This window comes from Physcomitrium patens, chromosome 8, assembly GCF_059467195.1.
Source record: "Physcomitrium patens ecotype Gransden chromosome 8, ASM5946719v1, whole genome shotgun sequence".
Taxonomy (NCBI): Eukaryota; Viridiplantae; Streptophyta; class Bryopsida; order Funariales; family Funariaceae; genus Physcomitrium; species Physcomitrium patens.
This window is the reverse complement of record NC_143417.1, coordinates 16051755-16072754: the sequence shown is the minus strand read 5'-3', so window position 1 is coordinate 16072754 and position 21000 is coordinate 16051755. Positions and strand designations below refer to the sequence as shown.

The 21000-nt window shown below is 41.9% G+C and overlaps 3 protein-coding genes across 13 annotated transcripts; 2 read left to right on the top strand and 1 right to left on the bottom strand.

Annotated features, from left to right (window-relative positions):
• Positions 1 to 326: 326 nt before the first annotated feature.
• On the top strand, positions 327 to 6360 carry LOC112285709 (DNA mismatch repair protein PMS1). The gene is made up of 15 exons (XM_024526727.3): positions 327 to 442; positions 656 to 835; positions 1063 to 1215; positions 1371 to 1694; positions 1971 to 2197; positions 2323 to 3039; positions 3253 to 3617; positions 3774 to 3915; positions 4051 to 4180; positions 4424 to 4492; positions 4650 to 4723; positions 5070 to 5135; positions 5400 to 5503; positions 5759 to 5970; positions 6107 to 6360. The coding sequence occupies exons 2-15, from the start codon at positions 758 to 760 to the stop codon at positions 6206 to 6208; spliced, it is 2763 nt and encodes a 920-aa protein (XP_024382495.1). The 5' UTR covers positions 327 to 442; positions 656 to 757; the 3' UTR covers positions 6209 to 6360.
• A 1621-nt stretch (positions 6361 to 7981) lies between these two features.
• Positions 7982 to 11072, top strand: LOC112285710 (uncharacterized). Of its 10 annotated transcripts, none has more exons than XM_090252731.1 (5): positions 8001 to 8149; positions 9070 to 9186; positions 9284 to 9507; positions 9761 to 9967; positions 10383 to 11072. In XM_090252731.1, the coding sequence occupies exons 3-5, from the start codon at positions 9304 to 9306 to the stop codon at positions 10698 to 10700; spliced, it is 729 nt and encodes a 242-aa protein (XP_090108857.1). In that variant the 5' UTR covers positions 8001 to 8149; positions 9070 to 9186; positions 9284 to 9303; the 3' UTR covers positions 10701 to 11072. The 10 variants fall into 10 exon arrangements, with proteins under 10 accessions (XP_024382501.1, XP_024382497.1, XP_024382500.1 ...); XM_073535753.1 differs by having other exon boundaries at positions 8009 to 8149; positions 9296 to 9507; XM_073535754.1 differs by lacking the exon at positions 8001 to 8149 and adding an exon at positions 8166 to 8306 and having other exon boundaries at positions 9296 to 9507.
• A 1894-nt stretch (positions 11073 to 12966) lies between these two features.
• LOC112285300 (DNA topoisomerase 3-beta) lies at positions 12967 to 19828 on the bottom strand. 2 transcript variants are annotated; one of them, XM_024525984.3, is made up of 16 exons: positions 19683 to 19828; positions 19431 to 19487; positions 18743 to 18846; positions 18427 to 18520; positions 18090 to 18189; positions 17536 to 17782; positions 17132 to 17294; positions 16696 to 16815; positions 16508 to 16587; positions 16000 to 16281; positions 15723 to 15891; positions 15296 to 15424; positions 14833 to 15045; positions 14469 to 14648; positions 13785 to 14201; positions 12967 to 13490 (listed from the first exon to the last, which is right to left on the bottom strand). In XM_024525984.3, the coding sequence occupies exons 1-16, from the start codon at positions 19701 to 19703 to the stop codon at positions 13257 to 13259; spliced, it is 2610 nt and encodes an 869-aa protein (XP_024381752.1). In that variant the 5' UTR covers positions 19704 to 19828; the 3' UTR covers positions 12967 to 13256. The 2 variants fall into 2 exon arrangements, with proteins under 2 accessions (XP_024381752.1, XP_024381753.1); XM_024525985.3 differs by lacking the exon at positions 19683 to 19828 and having other exon boundaries at positions 19394 to 19487.
• Positions 19829 to 21000: the final 1172 nt, after the last annotated feature.

Here is a 21000-nt window from a genome sequence, read left to right as displayed (position 1 = left end):
CAACTTAAAAAATAATATGCCAAAATAAAAGACTAATAGATCCAACAGTCTAATTTATAAATTCTTGAGTATAATTCTACCTTTGAACCATGTTAAAATCTAGATTTAGTACTTAAATCTAATCTTAAATCAATTATTGTATCTAAGATGTAAGAAGCCATTGCTGGAGTATTACAAGAAATGTTTTAGGATGACAACTTTTCTTGTAATAGAATAAAAGACATGTTTCCGCAGCAAGCATTGGCGGAGTTGCCACATCAGCAAACACAGAGAGAGAGAGAGAGAGAGAGAGAGAGAGAGAGTAGTGTGTGTGTTCAGACGCAGGGACTGGCACCGCGCCAGTGATGAACCCCTAACTCCATCGCCATAGCTCCGATCCTCCTCCTCCCCTACTTTGCTCAGCTCTGCTCTCATGGCCCCCTGCCTCTACAGTTATGGCTAGGTGCTCGGTTCCCTCTCCCTCACATTGCCTCCTCATGGTTCTGCTTCGAGCGTTGGTTCTCATGGCCACACATGTGCCCCGCTGGGCATGTGCTGTTCATGAGTTGAGCTTCAATGGGCACCGCGTTTTGTGTCGCGAATGGTGATGGGTTGTGTGCGAGCGGTGGTCGGTCCTCGAGTTTAATCGAGTGTGGTGCGTCTTTTTTGATTTCAGGATTTGTGCAGTGATTCTTGAAGGGGAGAATTTTGCAGAGGAGTCGAATTTGGGTTTGGGAGAATCTTGTAGAATTGGGCTGTTGATGCGAGGAGGGTCACTATGGTGATGGGCAGCAATGGAGGTGCTAAAATTCAGCCCATTGATAGGGCGGCAGTGCACCGCATCTGTTCAGGCCAGGTGGGTCGCGATTCGTGATGAGAAAACATTGCAGTTCTTCAACGTTGGTTTCGTTCTCATCGCCTCTGGAATCAAAGCGAAGTTGTGATCTCTAGTGTCTGTGGTTTCAGGGTGCTGAGAATAGGATGCAGGGCAAGGTTGTGATTGAATTTCGATGTGACTGCGGATGACTGACCTTCCACATGTTTGTCTGGAGGCTGAGGTGGATAGAGTGTTCAATGCCGCAGGTGGTGCTTGATTTGGCAACGGCGGTGAAGGAGCTCGTGGAGAATAGTCTCGATGCTGGAGCTACGAGTATCGAGATTCGCCTAAAGGAGTATGGGAGTGTGCTTATAGAAGTTGCTGACAATGGATCAGGGGTCTCACCAGAGAATTATCAGGTATGGCTTGAGTGCTGGTAGCCATTGCAGAATTTTCCCTGAGATTCACGAGATGAGGAAGTTGAATCTGTTTGCTGGCAGCAGATTGATCGTGGATTCTGATTTTTGTCATTTTGGCTTTCTCCTGTATACTCAACATAAATTCCCATCTGCAGGGTCTCACTTTGAAGTACCACACGTCCAAAATTTCTGATTTTTCAGACTTGCAAACCCTTACGTCATTTGGATTCCGAGGAGAGGCTTTGAGTTCGCTCTGTGCACTCTCAGATGTAAGTGTCACTACACGTGCTAAAGAGGAAGCTATCGGTGCCCGTCTGACGTATGACCATTCTGGTGTGCTCTCCTCTCAGGAGAGTGTAGCACGAGCGGTTGGTACCACTGTAGCAGTCGCCAACCTCTTTTCGCCCTTGCCTGTCAGGTTCAAGGAGTTCAAGCGCAACATACGGCGCGAGTACGGCCGTTTGCTGTCCGTATTACAGGTCACTGTTTTTTCATTATTCTGGACTTGATGGTAATTGCATTGATAATTCTATGTATTGCTGTATCACTAGCATCTGTCAATAGAATCAAGTGCTAAATCTCTATCGGAAACTAGATTTGGAACTTATTATTAGCTTCTACTGGGATTTCTTTGTTCTGGTGTATAATTGTTGTAGAGGTTGATCTGACTTTGCAGACCAGCATCATTTCTTTTTGGTTTCAGGGTTTAGGAAGATTCCGTTCCTTAACTTCGCGTTGTGATACCTTGTACACAGGCATACGCATTGATAGCCAAGGGCGTTCGAATATTTTGTACCAATCAGGTCGGGAAAAGTGGGCGGACGACGATTGTTCGAACACAAGGTAGTGGCTCAGTCAAAGACAACATAATTTCTGTGTTCGGTAGCAAGACAGCTGCATGTTTGGAGCCATTAAATATGGAGGTCTCCGATGGCTGCCTCGTGGAGGGATTCATCTCCAGGCCTGGTAGTGGTTGTGGCAGGTGCAATCCGTTTCTCAGACAATGAAGTTCTGATAAGTAATCGTTAATTTGCGGTTATCCATTTACTTGATGTCGGAAGGAGATTCTTAGCAATCTGTGGGGCCTGGTGAATGGATGACACACAGGGCTTCAGGTGACAGACAGTTTATTTATGTCAACGGCCGTCCTGTTGACCTTCCCAAAATCAACAAGTTGTTAAACGAGCTGTATGGGTCCTTTAACTCTCTTCAGAAACCGATGGCATTTTTGAATTTCATCCTGACACCCACAGCTTACGATGTGAACGTAACTCCTGACAAGCGGAAGGTATTTCTACACACTGAGAGTGCCTTGTTAACTGCCCTGAAGGAGGCCTTGGAGTGTGTATATACCCCTGATAAGTACACTTACACTGTCAACAACTTTGCTGATAAAGCTACTTCTTCCCAGCATGGAGTAAGCATTGTTGATTTTGAGACCCAGCCTCTCAGTCCAATTGGTCAGTTAGATCCTGAGGAGGATGATTTTGAGAATTTGGAAGAGAAAACTGCTACTGCAGAAGAAAGTGAAGTCGTTCCCATGCGTAGAGGTGGGCTTGGTGGAGGAGCAGTTCGTACCAGTTTGGGAACTCCCACAGCTTCTCCAGTTTCTGGACGGAAAGATGGATCCAAGAACGATTTTATTGATTTGGCGAATTTCAAATTGAAGGGGGCCAGAACTGTAGCAAGTGAGAAGGGGAATGTTATTACGCCTTCCGACGCTCTTGTGAATAATTTAAAGTTGAATAGGATCGCTCTCAAGACATCGCAGTCTCGTCTAACAGGTTTTGTTTCGACAAGCAAAAAGACTTCTTCTAAAAAAAGGTACTCTTTCTTCGTCCTGCAATGTTATTATTTTCCACGTCTGCAATACTCTTCAAACCAACTCATGTATCGCTTCACCTCCGAATCATGGTTATTCTAATACTGTCATGAACAAGTCTTTAAAAAGGCCCTCCCCCCTTCCTTAAATAAAAATTGTGGTACTTTCTTCATTTTAAAAACTGTATTTTAAACTAACGTCTCTCTGTGTCGTAGGGATGCGCCTGCACGTATGGGGGAGGATTTTGAAATGGAGGAAGAGGACAAGATGGTAACTTTTGAACCGAGCCTAGACGGAACTTCTGCAATGGAAGTTGAAGATATCACTTCTACAAAGAAAATTCAAGAAAAAGACCCCTGTTGTGCAGGTCACACTGAGCATGCTCTAACGCCAGCTGCTCCAAAGCTTAAACTTGTAATTGGTCTGAGTGAAAAGGAAGCAAGTTCTAGTAAAGTTGGTGGAGATGATGTCGATTTAGACAAAGATGATAATCACATCACTGGACTGGAAGATGAAGGTGTTGAGCTTTCACCGTTGAATAGAAGCATAGTTGATAAAGCTGTCGCGGCTAGCGCACAAGGTTAGTGTCCTGCACTTCTATCGAAGTCGTAATCTGCTTCAAGGTTCAATTCTTCGCTGGAGCCTGTAGGACATTTCGAATATCGGTTACTTAATCCCTCCTGTATATATCTGCTCGATGGTGGTGTTTACTGGGTTTATTGTGATCTTCTTGCAGTTGCAAATCAGCCTTCCGGCCCACCAGTGGACACGAGTGAAGTTTTATTTGATATTCATAAGCTTCGTAGGAAGAGTGAGCGTGGATTGTTGCATTTTGCGGATACTATGGCTCCGCAGGGAAAGTCTATCAAAAGAATGAGGTTAGTAAATTCTATGATTTAGATAACTCACATCAATGGAGATGGTTTCTGGTTCAGATGACTGCACCGTATAATTCTATTGCTCATTTTGTACGGAGTACTAAGAAAATGTTGCATGTTTACCCTTGCGCCCAGGGGCTTCACTGCCGCAACCTTGGAGGCTGCTCGTGTGACTGATGGTGGGGCTGGGAAGGAAGCAGCTCTGGTTGCTGCCACCAAAGAACTAGAACGTAGTTTCAATAAAGCTGACTTCAAGAATATGAAGGTTATCTTCTATAGTTCTTGTATGGTGGCAAATGGACGCTTGATAGGTTTAAGTTCAGGTCTCTTGTATGTGGGTTCTTTTTCATTAAGAAGTGACCAATCTGCTTGATTTATGTAACTTTTTTAATGATGTTCAGAGAACTTTGGTGCTATTGGCATTCTGATTTGACCCTAATACGTTCTAGGCCTTGGTGAGAGGAAGTTAATTCCATTTAAAATTTCTAAGCTTGCTTCATAAATATAGGTGGTTGGACAGTTCAATCTAGGATTCGTTCTCGCAAAGTTGGATCAGGATCTCTTCATTGTTGACCAGGTACTTGAATCCTTGCTGCACATGTCATTGTTGTGTACTATCTAGACGAAAGCCTTCATTTGTCTATTCACTTCTGATTCAGTGAGATCTTTCCGAAATAATTAGATTATGTTGGATTTAGAATTAACAAGGTTTGGTTGTATCGCGATTGCAACAGCATGCATCTGACGAAAAGTACAATTTTGAGCGTCTAACAAAGTCCACAATTCTGAACAAGCAACCCCTTCTGCGGTTCGTACTGATGATTCAACCTATTGACCTAATATTTTCTATTAACATGAAGTGTTGGCTAGCCAGATGGATGACTATTTGGGTGTAGTTGGCTCAAAATTTTAAAAAAGAGAAGAAAAAAAGAAAAGAAAAGAAAAGAAAAGAAAAGAAGTAGAAATCGGAAATCGATTTGGCATTTTGATGGATAGAAATTTATTGACGTCTCTTAGATATTAGGAGTCTAATGGGTACCTTTGCAATTTCCTGCAAAGCATGGAATTGATGCTGGAGTGTGGAAGTAGTTTCCTTGAACGGGAATAAAATGTACTTTCATGCAACTTATTATTTCTTGCTATTATAATTGCAGGCCTTTGTCTTTGGAGCTGTCAGCTGCAGAGGAGGTCATTGTTACTACTCACATTGAAACATTCAGGTTTGTTTGCGGATCTGTTAAATGATCAACGTTTGTAGTTCCGGAATGAGATGCAGAAACTCATACGAAGTGGAAATTGATGTGCTGTCAGAGCATGTAAAAGCATCCATTATTTGGGAGAGCAGCTCTTCTGTCTCTCCCCACTTTCAGCACTACATAGGAGTATCAGAGATCTCTGTTAGCTAAGACCTGGAAATGTCTTACCTTTGAATTCATTTGATTTTGTGAACTTTAATGGTCGTAACCAGATTTATTTTTTGGCAGACAAAATGGGTTTGATTTTGTGGAGAACGAGGATGCCCCTTTAGGAAGTCGGCTTTCACTTAGTGCTGTGCCATTCAGCCAGAATATCACATTCGGAATTGGAGGTACGATTGTACTTTTCCAGCAGAAGCATGCTGTTGATTGGCACCTGACTTATTCGCCTGAGTAAACCCAGAATGTATTTTACAATTCATGGTGCCTGCTTGCTTCTACCTGGAGTGAGCTTATTAGTCCAGTTTCCGGGTTTTTTTTCGAACTTTTCTTCAGCCTGTAAAGATGTACGTCGGTTGCAGATTTTGCCTAGTGCTGTCAAGTTGGATGTTGCAAAGTGTAGCTCAATGTCTACTTGCATGATGCAGATGTGCAGGAACTAGTAGGAATCTTGGCAAACGGAACGGCGCCAGTTGCTAAACCGAGTACTACTAATGGCACTGGATCACAAAATGGATCACAGAAGGGAGGACTTTTATCTGCTATACGTCCATCTCGGGTTCGAGGAATGTTAGCCTCTCGGGCTTGTAGATCTTCCATAATGATAGGCGACGCTCTGTGCAAAAAAGAGATGGAGAAGGTGGGTAACGTCTGTGATTTCTTCTCACGGTTGTTCGTGTGATTTTCAAGTTCCAGTTAGACTCATTATGATGTTTTACGTATTTGGCATCCTATAACGTGCTCCCCTTGCTTTTTGGTGTCTATGAATGTGACAGATTCTATGCCATTTGGCAGACCTGGATGCCCCTTGGAACTGTCCCCACGGTCGGCCAACCATGCGGCATTTGGCAGATCTTGAAGTGTTACGACAAAAGTAGCACAGTTTGATGCTACAATTGTCACTTACAATCAGGTTAGAATGTAAAAAAATAGCGATGGTTTATGAAATTAAATTCTCAGTCCATATTTAGATGGAATATCGTGAATATAGCATCTGCTCAATACACCAAGCCTTCCAATCTTTGCCCAAGTCTTGCCAAGTTGTGTGGTTTGAAAATCTGTAAGTTTCCTTCCCAAGTGAAAAAGAGTTTCTGTAAACATAGCGTAGCATAGCATGTCTCTGGTTTCTTTTACCTTGGGTCAAAACGATCATTCATTCTGACAGCGGGCAAGAAGTGTAAGGTGAATTAAACGCTCTTACCTTCAGGAGCCACAAGATAATAAATACTGAGGATGGATGTGAAAATGGTATCTAATCTCACTTGACAACAACTATGTAAATAGGATTAATATCGTCGACGGTTGATGTGCTGTTAATGGATAAAAAGATTAAAGAGTTTTCTCATCTTACTCCGTGGCGTGGTTTTGGGTTTAGCTCTTGCTGGACCTTCGGGTTTGTGATTTGCCCACGTTGATAAGATGCCGTGAAAATTTCGCTTGCGACGCTAGTCGGCACAACACGCGAACTGCAATTTCTTTGAAGTTCCTGAGCATCTTTCGAGAATCACTTCTCCTTGAGATTTGTTTTGTCTCGCGACCGTGGAAGTAGTATCAAAATAGCGCTTAGTCGTAATGAAGATGGAGTTCCCATGTGGAAATTTATATTTTGCTGGGGTTGTCATCGGTATTGCTACCTTCTGCAAGGCTGGTCAGGATGTCGGCGTTTTATGCATGAGGGTCGATGAAGGACTGAGAAGGTTTTAGGAATGACAATTGCTGGAGTTGGTTTCGTTGAAGTTGTTCGAGATTAAAAAGGAGCTGCGGCGTGGAGCGAGGAGCACTTGGGAATTTGATTTCCTAGAATGCCAGAAATCACTTGCAGATATTGAACCAAATTAGTTGAATTATAAACGGGAGTATCAACTGGCTTTACGGTCAACATTTCTCGCGGAGACGTGAAGCCTGTTCGGATTATGGATAGCAAAATTACGGTATATTTCTATGCTTGGTCACTGTGCCCCCCAGCTTCTGAATTGTCTAAATATAATACCCAGACACAAACACTGCTCACAATTCCTGTACCGTAGCAGAAATTGCACACCCTGCTTACTGACCAGAGCAACGAGACCGATATGTTCCGCAAGCAACTCTGACACCAAAAAGTTTCCCCAGTCGCAAGGAAGGCTACTGATGCACAGATGAAGAGAAACAACGACCAACCTGGACGAGTCACGGGGAACTTGCACAGTCACAACGATGGTGCCTTCAGTTATCGAAACTCGTCTACCAAGCTTCGAACGCATCACTGAAAGCACAACGTCCTATTCCCACATCCGAAACTTTTGGAGTTACTCTTAGAAACGAAGCGAGCCCCAAATCATGAAATATCAACTAGATATTTGTATTGTCACCAGCAAAGCGCACAATCACAATGTCTGGTGCGAGACCCTCACCCTAACCTGACCATCGCGCTCATCTGTCCCAAGCATCCCATCAGCTGGTAAAAGACGTAACACAATCAAATCGTCAAGGTCTGAGTCAGGAAATTGAGGAATTGTCCTGACCCACTTGCACAAATGTCCGCGCCCGCGATACGGCGCGGGAGGCAGAGGGACCCAACAACTGTGAGTCAGCGAGGACCCGGCACGAGGGACCCCTGTTGCGCCGGGTATGACTATGTGCGGGTTACAAAGGGCACTGCAGCTCATGGCGATCGATGCCTTGTGCAGCTTCGATGTGATGCTTGGATAAGGCGAGATCCTTCTCTTTCTCCTCCTCGACGTCATCTTCCTGACCCACATTTTTTATTACGTCTACGAGCCAAAGCCGATCAGCTCTCGGGGATATTCAAAAGCCCAGACGCAGTGGTTGGTTTGCCGGTAGCTCTCGCATTGCCCACTTGCATGATCAGTCGGTGTGCACGATTGCTACTGTGGTTACCGCTTGATTGTTTTGCTGGGATCGCGGTGAGTTGCAGGAGAGTGCATGTCTTCGAGTATTGCCCAATTTTTTGTTTCGCGAACAGCAACATAGAGAGTGAGTTATCCCGGGATGGAATCTCAAAAAGCATAATTTGCTGTGGTTTAGTGCATGTTGGGGAAGAATCTTTTGTTGTGTGCGTGAAGGGGGTGTGGTGACCTTGAAGGGACGATCGGTTAGGTTGTGGGTGACTATGCAACGTCTTTCAATCGTCTTTCGATTGGTTTGGTTAGATTTCGTTGGAATATTCATTGTTTTGTGGCTTCAGGAATTTTTCATCACGGGTTTCGATCTATTGCTGGGTTTGTGTCTGCTTGTGGATCGGGTATTCTTGCTATGATATATTGTGGAAATTAGGGGTTTCTTGAAGTAGGGGTTTATAGAATCTCGATATGTTTATTGGTGGCAGCATCGCAGCCATCCCTCAGTGACTCCTAGGAATCTCCTTGTAAGCAGAGTGATCATTCGTACGTTTTTTTGGATATTGGCTTTTAATGTTGATGATGATGTAAGGACGAGAACGTATTTGGTGCCAATAATACTGAGAGGTATGAGAACGGGATATGTTTATGTTTCTATGATTTGCTGTTCAAGGAAGTTTACACCTTACCCTTGACAAATTTGATAAGACTTTTAAAATGAAGCCCTTGATATTTGACTTGCGTGAACTGAATTATCGAGTACTGGAGCGTCTACTTTAATCCTATGTCTTAGTTTTTATTGTCTGCATCTTTTGTTGCTGCAACTTGATACCAACACCTTTATGCCCTCGTCAGTCATGAAAGATAATTCACTGACTGAGCAACAGTGGATTATGCAGATTTCTTCAGTGATGTGCTTATTTTTTAAGCACCTTTGCAGCTCTCAACGACAATTATTGTTAAACTCAAATTGCTTACAACCCCAGTCTCTTTTTTCAAGCGGTTGAACAGCCATGGTGAGGATCATGTTTGTCCGTGCTTTCACCTCAGGCTCTCATGCCCTGCTGAAGCATGGAGTAAGGTCTCGAGCTCAACCCCTGAAATGCGTAACAGTTGATGTTACAGGGACGTTAATGGGGTATAAGGGGGTATTGGGGGATTACTACTGCATGGCTGCCAAGCGGTCCGGGTTGCCATGCCCAGATTATGAGCGAATGCATCAGGGCTTCAAGGTCGCGTACAAGGAAATGGACACGTTGTACCCGTGCTTTGGGAAGCTACACAATATTTCAAACCAGGAGTGGTGGCGGACATGTGTTAGAAAGGCCTTCTGTGAGGTACGATCTCATCTTAGTCGCGACCCTCTAGAGTGCTGTGTAGTTTATATGTGCCACGATGAATCCCAATTATTGTGCATGTTCGTGTTCATAGTTTCGGCCTCATGATTGCAGGTTTGCCTTCGAAGAACAATTATGAACTAAAATTGTATGGAATGTCTCAGACTTTTTTGAAATTCGCTGCAAGATCTTTAGGCTTTTTGTGATTCTTAAGCATAAATTTTGACCTCTAAACCGTTGTTGTATTAAATAGGCTGGTTATGATTACACCGACAAAGAATTTGATGCTGTGTTTAAGCGCATCTATGGAATCTTTGGGTCTGCAGCGCCATACGAAGTATTTGAAGACGCAAAACCCTTTTTGAGATGGGTACGAGCGCAGGGTATCGTGGTCGGAGTTCTGAGTAATGCATCTTACAGATATCGCGATGACATCCTACCACAATTAGGACTTCGCCAGGTCAGATTCCTTAATCTGCTGTTGTTTCTCCTTTACGTGTGCTGAACAGCTGAAGTATCGGCATATTCACGGAGTTGAGTACTAATGGATGTGGTTCAATGCTACAAAACGTATTCACTGTTGGGACTTCTAGCCTTAATTTCGCATTTTTTGTTTTCAGCCAGCGAATTCCTCATTTTCCCCTGCCCTCACAAGTTAATGGACTCGGCCTTTTTAATATTATCTACACTAAGATTTCAACCTTTGGGCCTTGGACTTCCGTCAGCTAGTCCTTGGCTTATTAAGTACGTTTCACATAATTACTTGTAAAACAGCAGAAGTGCCTCTCTACTCCAGGATGTGGTTCAGCTGACCATTTCAAACTCGTAATTCAAGATGTTCCTGACAAGTAAAAATCGATGGTGGGTTGCAACAGGGAGAAGAGTGGGACTTTGGTGTTTTTTCTGGTATTGAAGGCGTTGAGAAGCCTAATCCCGAAATTTTTAAGATTGCATTGTCGAGAGCTGGGGACAACATCCTTCCAGAGCAAGCGCTGCACATTGGGGACAGTCTCAGAAAGGATTTCGTTCCTGCTGCTGCCCTGGGCATGCATGCGCTGCTCCTGAACCGCTTTGACTCAAAGGAGGCGCGTGCAGCGAAGGAGAATGGAGTGCTTGTGGTGACCGACCTTCATCAATGCCAGGATTATATCACCAGACTTCAAGAGGAAGCTAAAACAAGCGTCCTTTTGTGAACATCACTTTTCAGCCCATTTTGCGTCTACTCCCTTTTCAATCAAACCCAGCCTTTCGAATAGAGGGATACACCCTGAGGCTGTTCACACTGCATATGAAGATACACCCAAGGGGCTATTTTACAACTTCATGCGGAGTACCGTTCCTCACTCATAAGTAGCAAAACACTAAGATCTTCCTTATACAGTTTGCCACAGAGGCTTGTGAGTCGCTTGAATTTTTTGTGAGAAAGGTATGTTGACATCGTTCATCACTTATCCAGCAGAGCGGGCTGTCATCTCAAGCTGGCAAAGGATAGGAATAGTGCATTCCGTGTATTGCGACCTTTAAAAAATGACCTTCCCTGCATTTAGGGTCTATCAACCCCTCAATCTATTCTCCTGATTTTGCCACAAAACATCCAAGTGCCATGATATGTGGAATACAATTTTTTAATCGGATTTCCAATGAGAAAAAAAAACAAAAAACAAAAAACAAATACTTGAGCCTGACCTTTGTTTTGAATATTATGGTTGAATAATACAATTTATAATCCTCATTTCGAGATTTAGCATAATTGAAGAGGACATTTTAGTGTTACCAATGAATCTGGTACGATTGTTAAATGATTCTTTTAACGAGATGGGGAAAATGCTAAGATTTTGGTTTTCTTAAACAGAGATTTCTTTCAGTACAACTTGTAGGACAGAAAGCGGCAGAGGTCAGATTTTGCCCTTTTGCCTTTTCTTTTTCCACTGTTCAGTTTATGGAAGAATTTTGCCTCCAGTGAGACATAAAATTGATCCCGTCTAAATGTAATTGTTTCTGTAAAAAAATTAATCCATTCTGTTTATGTTCAAAGTTTAACAATATATGTTTATTGAGTCACATCTAATGCTACGAAATGAGAGATCACTGTATCTTGCATTTAATTCATTATGTATAATGGAGAAATGGAGAATATCACTACAAGCAGGTATGGGCCGTTAAATCACTGCATGTCAAAGAGTTGCTATGGATACCCAAATCATCTCCCTAGATAGACGAATTTAAAAGAACAGCCATGATTGGCAAGCAAAAATATATGCAACATTATTGATTTTTTTTTTTTTTTTTTTTTTTTTTTTTCTTATGACTTTACTTGACTTTAAATTGTTGCAAATCCAAAGGCTACTGTTAAAAAATAAACTGGAGGTGCTTTAGAGGATTGCCTAGTCTATATATATATATATATATATTTTTATTATCTTGTTTTTGTGAGCTTCCTCTTTTATATTAAAGTTCTCTAACTTTCTCCTCTTTAGTCTTTCACTTTCATTTGTCTTTAGTTTGATGCATTAACATTTAAAAACATTTTAGTGTATTCAAGACTTGAACTTCTTTAGTTTTCTTTTTGTATGTTAACGTCCATAATCCTTGAAACCACATTTAAAGTAATAATAAGGTTTTTTTCTAATTGGGTTGCTAATTGCATCAAAAAGTCATTTGAATCATGTTGAAGTCAAAATATAATTCTTAACTCCAAGTAGTTAAACTTTAGAAATAGAAATCATAAAATAAATACAATTCAGATTGTGAACAAACATTTGGGTAACATTGACATTGAACATAGTTGATGTTGATAAGCTGGTGAGCATTAACACATAAATCTATGTCTGTTGAAAGTGGTCATGAATCCCTTTGTTATGGTCCAATTATATTCCCACATAAAGATACTCGAAAAAGAAAAATAGGGCAAGAAAAATCCCCATATGCTTTAAAAGATCAACAGTGGTTTACATAATCGAAAGAAAACCAACAAAAACAAACAAACTCACAAAACAATTCTGGCACACTGAGGTAACCAAGTCTGATGCTTGCATTTTCATCTTGCTCACATGAACTTGCAACTAAAGTAGAGACTGTCACCAGCTGATTTTGTTTGGGGCCTCAACCTTCTTGTGCTGCATTAAAGGATGAAACCTAATCCCTGCGTCAAAACCATTCTCACAGTGGCCGTATCTAATTCTTTTGAGAAAGCTTGTTCAATGGGATGCAGAGTGGGTGGTTCAAAAATGCAAGCAAGGAATTGTAACATGTTCTATGACGTCCTCCAGTCCTATTATGCATTCCAACCATAGAGGGTAATCGGACTCTTCAGCATCCCAGCAACACACCCATTTGAAGACAACCAACTATAAAAATATCACAAACTGTTTACCTTACTTTACATCACAAAGAAAGCAATAGCAATTTGGCATACTTCAGTTCACATTGTCCATAGTAAACCCACGATGCAGTCAGATGTCCACCGTTTAGAGCATACCGCTAAACCCAGCACTCTGGAATAAGGGTTTAACCCAGTGCTGGATTAAACGATGTGTTCGATTGACTGAAACAGTATCAACTTTCAAGATCATGCAGTAGAACTGTCAATTTTTCGGTCGAGTGAAGAGACTCCACTCTTTCGTGCCTCAAGTACAAACAAACATCTTCTTCCAACCTCTTACACTTCCTGCGTCAGACTCTTATTCCTCGCAGGTGCGCACTTTGTAAAACTCTAGTTTAACACGATGATGCACATCTTCAGCAATTATTTAGAAATCTCTGAAGCTCATCCGAGGGTCTTCCCCTCTCCCCCTACTACGACCGCGACCACGGCGACCCCGCCCTCTACCCCTACCCCTCCCTCTCCCTCTCCCAGACCTACTGAAAAATGATCTACCATGCTTTACCTCTACAAGTGAATATAGCAGTTCGTCACAAAGAAGGCATGCTTTGTGTAGAGTGGCTCCATTTGACAGGGGGGTTGAATTTTTATTGAAATTGACCTGCATTCAGAAAAGCAGAAATCAGTGTCTTAAATTCACAAGTTCATGGTGAACTAAAGTTCTAACCAAAACAATGAAGGTTTGGAATGTAAGGCCATACTCAGCTGGAAAATGTTTGTAAATTCATCATACTTGCCAATGCCAACATAATTCACACTATGCCCCCAAGGACGCTTACACTTGCATTACACTACACATAAGTTGACAACCTCCTTATTTTGAATAGCAAGGTCTCAGAATAAACCCCAATAAACAGAAATGCAGTTCAAGGACGTAACGAGGAAATGATCACACCTCCAATAGCGCAGAACCACACTCTTCGCACCGTTCTTGACAAACTGCAATTTTATGTGCATTGTGCGGAAGATAGACAAGATTGCTGCATTTGTTGCAGTCAAGCCTCCATTTGGGGGCACTCACAGGATCAAGAACTAGGGTGCCGTCGCATTCAGGACATGCACATACTCCTTGTTGAATCATTGAATTTCGACAAGTGGGATGAGGACATAATGTGCAAGGCATTCCACCCTTCCCAACATGTTTCCCTGGTTCCTTAGAGAATCCTACTCCACCAAAAAGTTTTTCTGCTCCCTCGAAGGGAGGATTATTGTAACAATAAGGACAAAGGGGATATGATTTTCCATCAGGACCCGCGAGGGAGAAGAGCACCAGCTCGAAGTTGTCAAGAGGGCAAGTGATCTCCTTGTACAGCTGCAGATTAAATATGGGTCCCTTGAGTCTAGCGATACCATGAATCACATGAAAATAATAAAAAATAGCACCACGATGAACATCGCCACTTCAGTACACTGTCGTTTGCATTTTAGCATTGAGAACAAATTTTATAAGCATAGAACAACTAAAGTAACAATGGACTAAATTGCCCAATTTGTGGTGTGGGTAATTTCTGCATGCCCACACATTTTCAGCAGCCTACGTCGAGCTCAGTTGAACTCGTCAAACACGTTGAAAACATACCTTGATGTGGCCATTCTGGGGGAGGGCATGCACTTCTTCACATGAGGGACAATAAAGCCGTGATGGTCGCATAGCAATGTACTTCATGTAACGCAAACACTTTCCGCATTTGCTCAACGGCTTTCCAGAGTCGGCCAAAGGAGAAAACTGGGCCTCAAAAAGTGTGTCCATTATCTCTATCTGCAAGCATGATCAACACACGAGAACGTCACTTCGAAATGCAGGCGTTATTTTTAGTTTGCTATGACTTGTCTAAATATTAATTTCAGGCCTGAAGCCAAAAGATTAAGGAGAATGCAGCCAATAGATTTTGCATAGAAGAGAATGCTCTGAAATTGCCATAATACTCTCTGCACGAGGTTACCTGAGCAACGAAGTAGGCAAACTTAGCAGCAAACTCTTGCAAGACATGCCGTACCACCCGAGAGTACTCTGCCTGCCCCTTAGCGATGAGTGTTATTTGTTTCTCAATGAAAGCACGAATATCAGGGAGGCAAAGATCCACATCAATTACTTGGTATCCGCGTACAAGCGTGATACCCAATGGTGTTGGCACCAATCGTCTACCTGATTGTACCTGCAAACACACGAACACATTTTACCATCAAAATTATTCGTAAATAAGAGGCATCCTTGAATCAGTGACATTCTTGAATCAAGATAAGTTTTGTTTCATGTGGAAATGCATGTGCATAAATACCCAAAAAAAGAAATTATGTTGCGTTGAACAAACAGAAAACCCAGGATGAATAAATCCTTTACACAATGGTTACAGAATATGCATAGATACTGCACTCGATTTGAAAGACAAGTGGGCATCATTTCACCTGTGCATAATTACGCTCACAGATGTTATTGATGTGCACTGAAATGGACGCATCAGTGCCTATGCCATGCTTTTCCATTAGAGTTATGAGTTCACTTTCAGTTAAATAATCTGGAGCTGAAGTTCGCCCCTGCACATCCAAATAGACCAATGCTTTCAACAAACCAATGCTGCATGAGGACCAGGTATTTAAGACATGCAGGGCAGAAGAACATTTATGGTGCATACAATGCTCGTCGTTCAGCGAAAACTACCTCTCTTCAATCCTAAGAATATTTGATGAGAGAACTACTTATTTTTCTGTGAACCAGGATAGTTTCGTAGAAGTCAAGAAATCAGAAAGCACATCGCACAACAGAAAACACCCCTCAAATCCATATCAAATTGATTGTGGCAGTTGGTTGCTCAAGTAGCATTGAAAAACACACCTGGTAAAGTTCCACATCCGTCATTGGAATTAATTCTCCAGCAGAAATAAGCGGCAAACTTTCATCTGAAACAGCAAGCCATGGCATCACAGCAGTGAACCCCGCCGAGGTTACTGTTCGCCCGCTTGCAAAGAACTTCTCACCTCCAGCAGTAAAAGTGATCTTCGTTCTGGCAACGTACAAGATACAGACGAAGATGAAGCAGAGTATACTTGACAACAAACTACACCAAAAACATTCCAAATGCAACCAAAAAAACAAAAAGAGATTATCTCACCTTGTGTATTTGCAATCAGGGCTCACACTACCGAGAAAATGCCGCGTAACATACTCATACAATCTCCACGAGTCCCCTCCTCCTAACTCTGACTCTGTCGCTGATCTAGTGGGGGTGATGGGAGGATGGTCACCTACATCAACTCCAGACTTAGGAGGATGAGGGCCCAAGGACATCAACGAGGAAGCATAGTCTCCCCAAATCGGATGATTTCTATGTATAGAAAGAGCCTCACGGATATCATAGCTGGCTGGATATGCTGTGCTCTCTGTTCGAGGATAACTGCACCAGAAAATGTTTTTGCCATGCATAGCACATGTATTCAGGACTCAGGTGATAGAAGTACCTACCCTCATAGCAAATAAGAGGGCTTTCTTAAAAGGGTAAAAACACAAAGCAGAGAAGCAACGTTCAACTACCAAGACATAAGTACTACAAATTATAGCTTTGCCACATCCAAGTTGTAAAACAATACTTAACAGATTTGTAGAAGAGCAGCAGTAAATACCTCAAATAACCTTGTGTATAAAGGCGCTCAGCAATTTGCATGGTATGATGTGGTCCCATATTAAGTGCACTCGATGCCACCTACACCGAATATCCAGAGGTCAGACAATCGACATCTAAGAAAAACATACAAGGGGCCTACCGTTCATCTCATTCATATGTGCGGTTGGGGAGTGCTGAAAAAGTTACCTTGAGCATGTCTACAGTATTAAGGCCATGTGGACGGGTCTTTCGATCCTCTTTCTTTACGACGTCGGCCACGCGCACTGATTTAGCATCCAACACCAGTTTCTGAAAGAGCATTGCAACCTGCAGCATACGTATGCTATATATCACATTATAGGAACATTCTGAACATGACGAAGCAGCTCAATGCGTAATTTTCTTCCTACATCACCATGCACTGAGCGAGCAAAATGGAATGATCAACTGGATTCACCATTTAAGCTGAAAGAGATAAGATACGAAATAGGCAAATGATCAGTATCTAAGGATAAGGTACATAAGATGGCATTAGCTCACGCATTATTGAGCATAATCAGCTGATGAAAAACTGAATCAAAGACAACCACCGAACTCACTCTCATCTTGTAAACATCGACAGAGACAAACAGACATTACAAACCTCACGATCAAAAAGGCGGTTACGATCCCATTCCAGCATCAATTGATGTCCTCCTTTGCTTAGGTGAGGTCTCACAACCCAAAAAGGCTGGGGAACGAAGGTTGTGATGCGGAGGTGGCGTTCCACACAGAATCCGAGTGTCGGGGTTTGACAAGGACCATACCTGATTCAGTACCCAAATACGTGAGTTCACTCAACCGACTTTATCCACATTTAGGATTGCAACTTTATTACTCATTTTGTTACATAAAGCTGTGTTGTTATTGAAAGTCAAGCGTCATTGCCCGGATCATTTTAGTTGAAACTTTTACACAGCACGTCTACCTTTTGCTTATATAATTCCCTCAGCACTGGCGCATTGAACAAAGAACGTAAAAGAAGTGGGATTTACCCAGGAAACGTACGAGATAACACTAGAGTCAAGGTTGCCGTATTTCCCTTGAAAGTAGCGAGTCTGAAAGCGTGTAAATGCTACACCAACTTTCAGGTCTATTTCCTGACGCGCGTCCACTGATAAAGACTCATCTTTATTGGGTTCGCCAAGGGTGTTCATTGCAACTCGAACGTCCTTCTCACTGATAGCTGAAAATTTGGCTCGGAAAACTTGCTGTCCAGGTAACTTTCTCAACACTGGAACAGCACTCTCCATCACTGAAACCAAAAATAGGGCACTAAGGTAAGCATGCATTTGAATGGAAATGAAGTAAGCAAGCTTCACCAACATTTCAAACATACGCCACCGCATGCCGTGAAATGTGTGCAAAACATGCAACAATATAAACCGACAAAATTGTTAGCAAATGAGCTGCAACAGCCACCACCTCTCAAGCACCTCATCGTCAAAAGATATCCACTGAATTAAAATTAACTTAGATTGCCTTTGTGCTGCACACTAAAGTCCACGACTCAAATCATCTGCACCCTAATTAAAGAGTTCCGACATCAATGTACACACTACCTTCGAAGCAAATATTTTCTCCTTCCCGGTCACAATCAAGCCATAGCACGAGGTAATCACAACCACGTGCCTCTTGTTGCAGATGTTTGCACACATGAGCCTACAGTTTCAAAAAAATACAACTTAGAACTGAAAATTTCAAGCAGACATCTTGAACAGCACGCACCAGAAACATGGTGTGTATGACGACTTTAAAGACTGCTTGAAAAAGGTAGGTACTACGTTTGCTTAATGAACAATAACAAAAATCGGATTTAGAATACAGATTTGCATATCGATAGATCTCGTGTTCCAATTTCGGGATTTAACAACTTTATTGACAAAAAGAGAATCGTACCTTAGGATTGGACTCATTTTTTATTGTTGGTGCCTCAAACAGCTCAAAAGGGTCAGTGGTATCCCAACTCTGGTACTTTGGAGGAAAATCTATGCTGTTACAAGAACAGAAGTAATTGATTGTAAATACTCACGTGTACGACTTACAATTCATAACTCATAAGCCTGAACTACACAGATATCAGCATCTAAACGACTCACACGACTAATCTACCTGCCAACTTGGAAAAAGAATCCTGGTTAACAAATAAGGTAGGCAGCACGTAGAAAGACGAATAGCCACTATCCATTGTCAAAAAGAAGAAGCAGGTAAGCACCTGAGAACGTGACCAATCACTGACGTAACCTTAAAGCGGACAGATGTTCCTCTGAAACTCCCATCAAACTCATGAACCTCCAAGTAAGATCGCCTACTTGACATCTGTTCCACAACAGCTTGTAAGTGTCTGTGCCTTGATGAAAGTCAGAACTAATTGAGCACGCAAAAATAAACACATGTAAACCCCTGCTTGCTGTACAATGTAATGCCATGAGAACTGAAAACATAACGCATTTTGAGCAGCATCGGAACAGGATAACACTGAAATGCATCTAAATAAAGATCTAGCTCTAGTAAATTTTTAATTTTCAAACTCTACATTGTGACACATCAACCAACCAGCCAGCCAGAAAATATTCCGGTTGTGCCCGGGACACTATCCAACTGTTGAAGACTAAAAGCATCATCCGAAACATAACAGAAACCACACTAATGGTTTCTATCACAAAATCAGTGTTGCTCGGAGAGAGGATGATGATCTGACTTGGATAAACATCTAATGAAAGTAGTATCGACCAGACCATAAAATCCCACTGCGTATGAGGCACCTTCAAGCTTTCTTATCAAGGCATTGCCTCGAACTCTCCAGAAAAGTTCAATGCCACGGAAGACAAGCTGAAGGTGTAGAAACTAATAATAAACCACGCACCTAATCAATCATAGAAATTAGGCTCAAGCAGCAATACCCGGCCATGTGAAAGAAAATTAGCGATCGACAGAGCAATACTGGGCTTCTCCGCCACCTGATTTCAAACAAACAACACCCTTAAGGAAATTCTGCACGAAAAACTCTCCAACCAAAAACAATGAAACTACTCTTTCAATCCAACTTGGTCGCCACTCCGTCTGATAACTTCAACAATTCTCAAAACTTCCAAAACTTCTGAAGACGATAAACCTCCCAAGGGAAAATTCCATGAGTTCTACGAAACACAGACCATAAGCACCGACGGCGCCATGGTGAGCAGCCCGACTGCTAGAAGACCTTCAAAATCGTCGTCAAAAATTTCAGATCGTAATCAAAACCATCGAGAATCGCGTGCTCAGCTTCGCAATTCTTCGACGAGCCAGCGCTCGAATAGTCTTCTAGGGCTTCTCACGCTCATCGACGAGACTTCCACAAGACGACGAGGTTTTCTGTCGTCGACGAACTATCATCCCACCAGAAAAACCAGAAAACCCACGTGGCATAGCTGACGTGGTTTCTAGGATTTTTTATCTCCTTCCCCGTATGGATGTAATAAGCGTTCTATTCATCCATCTCGAGTCTTCGGAGGGTTCAGTTTCGGGAGCTCGATGTTGGGCTACTGCTGTTAGGCTGATCTTCAAATAGTTGCAAAGCTTGCTGAATTCAGTCTTGTAAGTTCTGATTGGGTTTGTGGGAGAGACGGCCAAGGCTGCCTCGATGGTTTTTTCCAGTTTTTTCTGTTCTCGAAGTCCACAGCCGTGTCTGCAGCTTCCACTGTCTCCAGGAGCAGCCAGTCAGAAGATTTCGCGCATGTCTTGGTTGCTTTACCTTCTCCAGCTCCATAGATTGAAAGAGTAGATTACGACCCCCGTGTTCGTGATTTCCTTGACTTAGAAGCAAATGAGGGCAGTGACGGCAGCTCTTGTTCGACTTTACAGTTTGGCAATCTGGATCAGCTTTTGTGTTTCTATACACACTACTATTGGTGTGTTTGATTTACTTTCTTAATGCAGGCAGGTCATAAGAAATAGAAAAATTAAGGTTTTTTTGGTTGAGATTTTTTTCATGTGTCCTCAAGCAAGTACCTAAACATGTTATAGACTGACCCAGGTTGTAAGATGCACCCATCTCTTGCAAAAGATGTAAAATTGCACCAATCAGAAGAAATTTTAGGTATATGCAACAATGTTCATGTTTATAGATGAGATAGAGACTACAAGAGATATATATATATAATTTTTTAGCATTTAATTGGTTTATAGATTATTTGTATTTAATAAGATATAGATTGATTAATATAATCATGTATGATTTTTAATATTTAATAATTTTCATCCAATCTTTATATTATACTTAATTAAAATTCATGTAATAATTAAAATATTATTCCTATTTTAGCACCTAAAAGATAAAGAAATTAGATTTGGGCATTTTACAATTTGGACAAGATTCCATAAATGCAATATTTTTTTGGAATTTTTGAAACTTTTTAGGTAGAAAGTAAGTTTAAGAAATATGCAACAAGCTAGTACATGTAAGATTCCAAAATTTCTTTCATAAGTTCTGGG